General features: G+C 48.6%; 1 protein-coding gene across 1 annotated transcript; it reads left to right on the top strand.

The window, feature by feature from the left end:
• Positions 1-2,355: 2,355 nt before the first annotated feature.
• Positions 2,356-8,309, top strand: LOC119107889 (Signal peptidase complex subunit Spase22-23). Its single transcript, XM_037231463.1, has 3 exons — positions 2,356-2,615; positions 6,116-6,382; positions 7,363-8,309. The coding sequence occupies exons 1-3, from the start codon at positions 2,473-2,475 to the stop codon at positions 7,493-7,495; spliced, it is 543 nt and encodes a 180-aa protein (XP_037087358.1). The 5' UTR covers positions 2,356-2,472; the 3' UTR covers positions 7,496-8,309.
• Positions 8,310-11,132: the final 2,823 nt, after the last annotated feature.

Raw genomic sequence — 11,132 nt, 5'->3', positions numbered from 1 at the left:
CGAGCAGCTTAATAGACGGGGCCCCCCAAGAACATAAGGCCATCCATTCAAGTAAGAAGCATTCAAGACAACATGGAGGGCCCCCAAATGATCGAGCGCGTAAGAGCAGGTTAGCAGATTGTGCCCCCCCCCCCCTCAAGAGCGTAGGGCCCTCCATTCAAATAAAAAAACACCTAAAACACAATGTAATGTAAATGGCCCCGAACGATTGAATGTGCACGAACAACTTATCGGAAGGGGCTCGACAGAGCGTAGGGCTCTTCATTCAAATAAGAGATACTCATAACCCGATGCGGCGGACCACCGAAAGATGGAGTGCACCCGAGCAGATTGTCAGATGGCCCCCGATAGGAGCGTAATGCCCTAAATTTAAACACCAAGAACTTATGTACAGGGCCCCCGAACAATCCAGTGTAACCGAGGAGGCAAACAGAGGGGCCCTCGACAAGTGCGTAAGGTCTTCCATTCAAATAAGAACCACCCAAGACGCAATGTGGGGCTGCTGAACAATCGAGTGTGCCCGAATACGTTAACGGATGGGGCCCTCGACAAGAGAGTAGGGCCTTCCATTCAAATATGAAATACCCACGATAGCGACATAGAGGGCACCGAATGATCGAGTGCGCCAGAGCAGGATAACAGATAGGGACGCCCGTTAAGAGCGTAGGGCCCTCCATGCAAATGGGAGGCACTCAAGGCCCGGTGTAGAGGTCCCCCAATGATCCAATGTGTCCGATCAGCTTATCAGAAGGAGCCCTGACAGGAGCGCAAGTCCCTCCATTCAAATCAGAAGTACCCAAAACCCAGTGCGGGGAGACTCCCGAAAGATGAAGTGTGCCCGAGCAGATTATCAGATCGTCACGATATGAGCGTAGGGCCCTAAATTCAAACACCAAGACCCAATGAGCGGGCCCCCGAACAATCCAGTGTCGCCGAGGAGGTAAACAGAGGAGCCCCCCGACAAGCGCGTAGGACCTTCCTTTAAAAAAGGAAGCATCCAAGACCTAATGTAGAGGACCCCGGAACGATCGAATGTACCCGAACAAGTCACGAAATAGGCCTACGAGAAGAGTGCAGAGTCTTACATTAAAATAACCAGTGCGCAGGGCCGCCGAACAATCCAGTATGCCCGAACAAGTTAACAGTCGTGGCCCCGACAAGTGTGTAGGGCTCTCCATTCAAACAGAAAGCACCCAAGGTCCAGTTTGATGTGCCCCGAACGACCGATGTGCCCAAGAAGATAAACGGATGGGCGTCCGACAAGAGAGAAGTGGCAGAGAATTGGAAGCGCCCTAGACCAATGTAGGGGCCCATGAGCATATCGTGAGTGTGTCGGTAGGTTAACCAACACCGACATAAAGGGCGCCTAAGCAACCGAGAATACCCCGGCAGGTTAACACCTTGGACCCCAGTTTTAGCGTACAGAGCCTTTTTGGCGAATAGAAGGAATCTGTGGAAGGTCCTTGACTGACAAGAGCGCCCCGGCACGCTAGCAGGAAGGGCCCAGCAACAGCACAGGCTCTCCCGGGCATATGCTAAAAATCGGGGGCAAAGTGGAAAGCTGCTTAACGATTAGAATGACCCTGGAAGTGAGCATATAGGTCCCCCGGAAACGGCATGGCCCCCCTGAGCAGCATAATAAAGCTTGAAATTCCAGAATACCCGTTTTTTAATCATCGAAGTTTTGTTTTTCTCCACTCGTGGGGCCTTTACCTTCGTTTGCGACTGTTCTTGGTCACGTGCAAGTCCAAAGACGCCCAATTTTGTTGCGCTTCGTGTTAAAAAGCTGCACCTGTTCGGCCGGCTATGGCCCCCTCGGAGTCAGTAGGCCTCTTCGGGCCCAAGGTGGCATGGTCCCGTGTCCCCCTCCCCCCTCTGGATCCGCCCCTGCGCTCACGCGATGCGAGTAACGTTCACTCATCTTGAGCTGCTTTTCTAAAGCTTCGCGGTAGCTACTTGAAGTGAAACTGACGACAAATTGGGGAAGTAAGCAAATAGGAAATCGCCTGTACCAAAACGTACGATATTTTTGTCTTCACTTAGCGAACTTTTAATCTGGCAGCCCTGGTACCAAACATACGTGTAGCTCGGCGACCTACAGGAAACCCAGTATAGCCGAAACCGGCATATCATTTATAAAAAGTATACATTTTGTCATCTAAATGCATATACTTTTCATTTTTTGTAAATTTATTGTATTTTTAATGTTGTTTTAAATACAATTATGCTGAAATAAACCAATAATATAGGCAAATAATTGTGTATGTCTTAAAACCCGTTTATATCGCTAGCTCCACCAATACGCGCTATGGTACCATATGAAATCGGCGCAAGAGACGCGCCATTACGAGCGACCGGCTGTTGCCAAAATACCGTAGCTCGCCGGGCAGGCGTCCTCTGACCAGTTGTGTTCAGTTCGGAAAACCTCGCATTAAAATTTGGATACGTGGTTAGATAGCGTCAAGCTAGATCATGAATACCTTTTTGTCTCGGGGTAATGCACTGCTTGCTTTCACATTGTCGGTACTCGCATCCTTAACTTTTTGCTGTTTTGCGTCCACATTCTTCAACGATAATAGTCGGACTGCTAACGTGAAGACGGTTCAGGTGGTTGTGTAAGTATATGATTTACTTAATGGTTCATCCAAATGTGAAAACATCAGTTGCCTTGGAACATTAGGCATGTACCTGTCAAGGGTATTCAGTGATGCTTTGATTCAGAATTTCAGGTGTTCAGGCCTTCGTAATTTACTCTCTTGAACTGGTTAGCATGGTACCACTGTGTAAGTGTTAGTTGATGCTGAACATATATGTGTCATAGGATGGTTGGAATGTGGTGATTTTTGGTATCTTCCCATGTTTAGCTGACAGTTCCTGCAGATAGGTAAGCAAGTGGTTGATGTGGGACATGTATTGCCTGAAGTGTATGTGGAATATCTATATGCTATGTGGTGGATGGGATATAGCTATTTTTGGTAACATTCACATCTAACTGCCAATTCAGTCATGATTGAAGTAAAAACCTGCAGGCAAAGTTGGTAAGGATAACTACTTAAAATGTTGTAATCTGTATACTCCTGCCTGATATAACCAATCTCAACCTAACCTAACCTAACCTCACATAGCCTAACCTATCTCTCTGCCCTTATGACTACTCCTACCACTGCTACCCATACTGCTATGCCTACTCCTACCCAAACTCCTACTCCTGCTATCATCCCTACCCATTTTTCTTGCTACTGCAGTAGGGGGGCTTTAACCCATGTTCAGCTGACTTGCTGAAAGCTCAGCTGTTTGCCTATGCATGGGATGAGGTGCCAGGTACTAGGGAAGATGTCTTGGTATAAGGCAATATGTTTTAGACAGTTCAGACCTGACACAACTGCCTTTCACCTTTATGATTCATCTCTACTGATCAAAAAATTTGCATTTGCAAATCCATGGTCAAATAATGGAGACTCCTATTTGTTCCATATGATCCAGTCCCAGATTCCAGTCTCATATGCTGAGGCTAGAGCTATCCTAAATCCTACATTGGTAGCTGATATGCTTTCAGGAAATGCTCTTAAAATTCAGTTTCTGGTTTGGAAAACAAAACCCTGGTGCTTGTGTTCCTAGTGCTGTCTTAGGTACACTTACACACATACTCAGCAGATGTTAGGTTTGCTATGAATTTTATGACACACAGGCATCTAAAAATTGAAAAGATATATTGCCATTTTAAGATGGGCTTAGGTTGTCTTGAAAACAATCAGTTTCTGACCCATGGCTCTGATCATGTCACATCAGGTTTAAAGCAAGCCTTCTTGCTTTTGTCATGAAGTGTTGGAATCATGTTTTCATTTTGCAAAAGAAGAAATTCAGTCACCTTGCTCCTGACTGCTCATGATATATTAAACCAATCATCAACAGTAGCAGCATTTGGAAGCCAGCCAATCAGCTATTGCCATTCTTGGTGTTGATTATATGATGCCTTCGTCCTTGAATTTGGGAAGCAGTAGTGTTGAATGCAAGCTGTTTTCCAGATCAGGAATGGGAGCTCTATGGGTCTGAAGAGGTGGGAGAGAGCGCATGAAAGCTGCTCATGCATGTAGTCTTGTTCATTATGGCTAGCATGCCCATGAAGTATAAGTATTATTGCACTACTGTGGCCACAGCTGCCAAACCTTTCAATCTTTTCATATTCATTGCTCTTGTGGATTGAAATTACCAGGCATGACCAGACTTGTTGATGGCCATTTGTCATTCATTGTCACTTGTGGAATAGCTCACAGTTGCTAAATCAGGAGACCTTTTCAGGTGTTAAACTCTCATGAAATGTGAACTTTAACACTCTCAAGAAATGTGAACTTTACATGCATTGCTCAAATCCATTGGTATTGGTTGCCAATGGCATCCAGCTCCAGTAACTCACCTGTATCAGCACTCTGTGATGACATGTGATGGCTCTCATGGGTTTTATTGCCTCCTATATATATATATATATATATATATATATATATATATATATATATATATATATCACATATTATCACAGTGCTGATGATGGATTATATATGACATATGATATGTATACACATTTTATATATATATATATATATATATATATATATATATATATATATATATATATATATATATATATATATATATATATATATATCACATATTATCACAGTGCTGATGATGGATTGTATATGACATATGATATGTATACACATTTTATATATATATATATATATATATATATATATATATATATATATATATATACAAAATATATACCACACTATCCCACATATCATGCTAATGTTCCAGAATAACATATTCCATTCTCACAGTTACACACACAGTACACAAATAATGAATATATGATGCCATCTTACAGTTAGGTATAACAGTTAGGCTTCATCAAGTTGAATTCAACTGCCAAATGGTAAAGAGTCTAAATTAGTTGGCGTTATTTTTTAAGAGCATAAGAATTTGAGCAGCAAAACACATGCTGAATAGTACAATATGCCATTAACGGAAGTTGTCAATCATTCCTAAGTAAGGTCAAGGGTGATGGAGGGGTTGGTTTGCTTGTTTAGTTCCAGTGACGTTTAAGTCATGACAGCCTCCAGAATATAAGGCTTCCTCCCATTTGATGATGTTATGATGGTGGCGTTTCTGGTAAGGTCGTCTTGGTCGATGTTTCGGCGGTGTTCTTTCTGCCCGTGCTCGTTCGCAGTGCCCTCAGCCAAGTGCGTCATCAACTGCCTTGAAAATATGATTGTGACACCAACATAGTTTGGTTGCTTCAGGAGCCTGCAGCCTCATATGTCACAACAAAATTAGTAAACGACGTCGGTTTATCATCACAAAAACATTACCATGGCAACCCCATCGTCAAACAGGAGGAAGCTTTATGTTCTGGAGCCTGTCATAACCAAAACATTGTCAGCAGAACTAAGCAAGCAAACCAGCCCCCTCAGTCACCCCTCGCCTCATTTAGGGACGACCGATAACATCTGGTAATGGTATATCTTTCTGTTCATCACATGTTTTGCTGCTTGAATTCTTATGCTCCTAAAAAATGTCAGCCACCTAATTTAGATTACAATTTAGCAATTGAACTGAGCATGATAAAAGCTAATTGTTTTACGTAACTGCAAGATGTAATCAAATATTTGTCACTTGTATGCTGTGTGTGTAACTTGGAAAATGGGATATGTCATTGTGAAACATAAGTACAATCAATAGATTCCAAACATCAGTGAGCCACTTTTTAGTCTCAATGGGGAGCAGAGAGTGATAATTAGAAAGCTCAAGCAAGGATATAAAAGACATAAAATTTACATTAAAATGTACATAGGGTCTTAAACCATATATATATATATATATATATATATATATATATATATATATATATATATATATATGTATATATATATATGTATATATATATATATAATCTTTTTACTGCTATTTTGCACAATATACTGGCAATGCTAAGATGGCCCTAGTTCAGTGATGCCATGCAAATGGTCAGACCTGTATTCCAGGCCACTTTTTTCATCCTGTAGTGGTTCCAGGCAGCATGCAGGCTCATCACACTTCCTCTCACTCTTCACAGGAAGAACGTGGCCGACTACAGTGCCTCCCGCGAGAAGAATGACCTGGGCTTCCTGACGTTCGACCTGGAGGCGGACCTGACGTCTGTGTTCAACTGGAATGCCAAGCAGCTGTTCCTGTACCTTGTGGCCGAGTACCAGACGCCGAAGAACACACTCAACCAGGTGGTGCTCTGGGACAAGATAATCTTGCGCGGAGAGAACGCCAAGCTTGATGTCAAGGGCATCAACACCAAGTACTACTTCTGGGACGACGGCAACGGCCTCCGGTAGGTTTGTCCACAAACAGGCTGAACAATCCTAACAGTCAGTCCCCACAATGGTCGAAGCACATGTCTCCATCAAACTGCTTTTGGCACGTGTTGCCTGATTGCAGCAGCGGAGAAGAAGCGTCAGGTAATCTGCTCTCACCAAAAATGCTGATTGCCGTGACTTATTTGTGTGTACATTATTATATGCTGTGGGCATGTCATATTCAGTATTTCATTTGTGGAAGAGCTGGCAAATGACTGCAGCCATTTGACCATATGGAATGTGCTAAAGTGATATGTTTCCTCCATGGCTCTTCACTTGCTTTGGGGACAGTAAACCACTTTTCAATTTCGTTGGCACCCCAAAAAGCGTCCAATATCGCAAGAGGCACACAAAGGGACCAAAAACGGCATACATTTGGACAATTTGGGGTCTGGCCATCAACTCACAACTATTGTTGTTGGCGATGCTCACGACTGCTAGTCCCCGCAAATAAGAGGCCGGTTCATCTAGGTCCAGAAAAAACGGAGGAGTTCATTATGAACACATTGGATAGACTGCTCCAATTAATGGGTAGGTTTTGTTCCGTTCTAACTTGTAAAAGCTACATGTACTGCCGTGTATTGTGAAAAAGTGATCGCTAGTGTGTTTATTTATAGCAATCGCTAGTTTGTTTACATTGGCATTCGTTTCGACTTAAATTGGCCCACCCCGAAGGATGGAAGAGGCATAGTATGGACACAGATATCTGGATATTTCTGCTGTGATGCTTTGTGTACGGCTTGGATAAGAGATTGACCCGGGACGCGAGGTGTCTCATCACAAGAACTCTGAAGCGTTGGAACATGATGTGTTTACATAATTTTACATTGTTGTCTCCAAGCTACCTAAATGACGATTTTATAACCAATCACACACCTTTTAGTAGTCATTGTCTTGTTTGATGGCTCGGAGTTCTTCCTGACAACAGGCACCTACCATCTGTCTCTCATTACAGGGACAACAAAAACGTGACGTTATCTCTACGGTGGAACGTGATTCCGAACGCGGGTCTGCTTCCGAATGTGGCGGCGCAAGGCGTGCACACGTTCGCTTTCCCCGCGCAGTACGCTACGGCCAGGAGAGCCTGAGCCCGCCGGCCGCGAGTGCCATCTTTTGTTCATAGTTGGAACTGATGATTTTGCGTGTACGAACCAGATGCGCCTGCCCCGTTCAGAGGAAATGCCAAGCTGCAGATGGCGTGTTTGCTCGAGCATACATGCGGTCAGGGTGGCTTGGTGCTGTATATATTTGATGCGTGTGCCTCGAGGTACGCAGCGGTGGACGATAACAGGCGCGCTTCTCAAAGGGTACTGCTGGGACATTTTGTCAGACCCATTGGATTGGATTGGCAATGTTCAATTCAGGAAACCCGAAGTGTCGAAGCTGGCGTTGTTTGCAGAATCGGGTCGAGCACATCTTCTTACTGTTCTCCTAACCTTTCCTGAACTGTGTACAGGCTTTTCCGCGCGCGCCACCCGTTTTGAGAGCTGGTGCTCTTCCCATGGCGTGGCAACCCAAGCTGCACGGTGTCCGTCTCACCGAGCCCCAGTGCGTGCAAGTTGAGCAGCAGGCTGGGGGACCATGCATTGCAAAATCAACGGGCATCGTCCCAGTTGTGCATTTCTTGAGGTGCTGCTTGCTGGTGCGGGGACTCGGAATGCCAGCGGTGGTGTTTTGAGGCGTCTGCTCGTGCCGATCTCAACAGCGCGTGCGGTTGTTGGGTGCACCTTCTCAACCTTTGAACATTGCGTTGGTGGGTGGGTGGTTTGATGCCGGTTGCTGGGTGGCAATCTGGTTATCTTTTTGCACGGACTTGTGGGTGCTGATTTAGATATGTCGGAGCGCGGACTATTTGTGCATATATTGTGCATTTGAATAAAACAATGGAGCTGGTCGGGAAACCACATTGTTTCCAAAATGTGCAGCAATCGGAAATGACAAGGATGTGCTGTCAACGCATCCACCCGGTCGCCAGTCATAAATATTTAATTCCGCCGGTCTTGCGCTGGTTGTGGAGCTGGGACGGAATAAGCCATGAAAGCGCCGTTTGGTACATGTTCAGAGTGTCAGAAAGCTTTACCGGCCATCAGAGGTGTGATTTCTGGAGAGGTGCGCAAGAGCAGCGGAAGTGAAGACACTGGGCGTTCGCACGGACTAATGATCGCATCATTACTGTTAAGCAGAGCTGGGGTGCCGGTGGTGTAGTGGTTAACGCAGATGCGTTAACCACTCCGCGTCTGGGAAACCAGAGGTATGGGGTTCGTTTCCCCGCGGTGCCCGCTGTTCCTGCCAGGGTGGGGGGCAGGCGACGCCATATAGCCTCAGCAGCTGAGTGCGTCGTAAAGCCCCAATGACACACGCACTATTAAGCGCAGCCAGCTGTTCACGTTTATTCGCGATACAAAATGCGTTGTGTCGCCCAGCGCTGCGCGAGGTTACAGTCGACACCGTCTAACACTATTGAAGGCCCACCGGTGGCATCCCGCCGTAAGTTTCACATTCACACCAAAAAACACGTAACGCTGCCCTTCGCTCCACCCGTCCTGACCGCGGCCGTTCGACGCCGCACCGTTTACGGAACCTTGTGTTTTGATTTGCGCACGGTGAGGTAGCGGGCCATCGGCCATGGCAGCATAGGCGTCATTGGAACCGCAAACCAGCAAATGAGACCGATTTTGATTGATCGATTTGTTCTCTGGCGTGCCCATTTCAGACCATTTCACGCCCAGCATCGTCCGGCATAACTCACATGATCATTCACATCCCCTACCAGCTAATCCAGAATGCTAGTGATGATGGTGGACTTGACTTTGTCACCATGTATCGGGGTGCCCCCGCTCAAGCAGCGTGTTAGCACCCAATACCCGGATCCTTTGGCACAGCCACCGAAGCACCGCTCACCATCCCGCCCACCACGTCAGCGCTCCCCGACCCCAGCCACGCGCCGGCCACACTCTGTCTTGATCCAGACCACCTCCATGGCGGAGGTTATGTTCTCAGTGAGGCCCGGGATTTGGACCCAGTTCAGCAGTATCTGGTTGGGCTCGTAGGAGAACGGGTAGAAGCCCATGCTTTGCAGCGCGAGGAACACGGAGTACGTCTGGCGGTAGAAGGCGCCGTGCTCTTCCACCGGCAGGTGAGGACGGAAGTGCAGCTCAATGCCTAGCTGCCGCACGTTGCGGAACAGCGTCGAGCGGCGGCCGCGCGCCACCTGCTGCTTCAGCACGGCCCACTCAGCGTCCTCCACGTCCATCTTGAGATAGTCGATGGTGCGGCCAGCGTGGCCGAACTCGGCCACGAGGCTGTCGAGCGTGCGCAGCGGCCAGCCGCGCTCGTCGCTGCCGTCGTGGCCGCCGACGCCGACGGGCTGGAACCGGATCCGACCGCCCTGGTCGTCGGGCGTGGCGTTGATGGACGGGTCGAAGGCGAACACGTCGCAGTCGAGCGCCTCCATGTCCCAGTCGAACGTCCAGTCGTTCCAGATGCCGATCGAGTAGACGAGGCACGCGTCACCGGCGGCCAGGCCCAGCTCCGGGTCGAAGCAGGCGAACTTCTGGCCGTCCAGCACCAAGCTGCGGTTGACGTCGAGTTCCAGCGAGCCGCCCAGCCGCGCCACTTTGCGGCACGCGTCGGTGTGCGGCTGCATCAGGTAGGTGAAGAGGCGCTGCGCGAGCAGCTTGTCGTCCTGCGGCATCGGTGGCAGCGCGTTGACGGCCATGTCCGGCCGGCAGGCGAGCTCGAGCGCCGGGCCGCGCTCGTCGGGAGGCCTGGTCCAGAGCAGCAGCGGCGCGCAGCAGCTGGCGGCCGTCAGCAGGACCACGGTCACCGTGTTGGGCCGAGGCCGCATCCGACACCGACGCGGCCACGGTATGCACGCCATGCACTCGTCGTCGAGAGTCAGGTCGCACGTTGGCGCGGAACACACACAGAAGGACAGCGGGCAGCTGAAGCACTGGTCGTTGCAGCTCACCGCTTCTCCAGCCCTGGGCTAGTTCACAGCGGGGAGTGGTGCTCCCAGCGCTAAAACGGTGAGCAAATACTCAGCACGATCACGGCCGGATCTACCGTCCAATTTCGGGGGGAGGAGGATTAAACGCTGATTTTTCACGCCAGCCTAGGACACAGTTAAAAAAATGGTACTATTGTTGTATTAAGAGGGCACCCTTAATAACGTCAGTCAACACTAAAACGCATGATCGCATCGGTCAGGGTTTTGTCACGACTCACGCTGGTATGCACACGGACGGTAATCGACTGCCGCGATGGTGCACACACCGTCACACAACATGCAGGCTCGTGGGAACACTTCCCGCCGCAGCACGTCAAGCTCCCAGCTAACGCCAGGCGGTACACCGGGCGCCGGCTCGAGCCGCGAGCTGTCCGGCGCCGGAGATCGCAGTGCAAACGGTCCGCAGTCCCGCCCTCGGCCGCGAGAGGTATGCGCGACCCGCCGCCGGGGTTGGAGCCGAGGTGAGTGACCCGCGCTTGCGCTCGGCTGCCGTGCGAGGAACTAATTTGGCATGCTGCAGGGAGAGAGGGGGAGAGTTCCCAGTGAGAGCGTGGGTGTGCTGCAGTGGGGATGCAGCGGTAGCGGTGGGAAAGACGATGGGAGGTTGAAAAGAGACAACCGGATAGAGAGGAGAGAGAGAGAGAGAGAGAGAGAGGAGAGAGCGAGAGAGAGAGAGAGAGAGAAGAGAGGGAGAGAAGAGAGAGAGAGGAGAGAGA

The sequence above is a fragment of the Pollicipes pollicipes genome, unplaced genomic scaffold (genome assembly GCF_011947565.3).
Source record: "Pollicipes pollicipes isolate AB1234 unplaced genomic scaffold, Ppol_2.1 Scaffold_6686;HRSCAF=7923_pilon_pilon_pilon, whole genome shotgun sequence".
In the NCBI taxonomy this organism is placed as follows: domain Eukaryota; kingdom Metazoa; phylum Arthropoda; class Thecostraca; order Pollicipedomorpha; family Pollicipedidae; genus Pollicipes; species Pollicipes pollicipes.
Note: the sequence above shows the minus strand (reverse complement) of the source record. Positions and strands in the feature narration are given on the sequence as shown.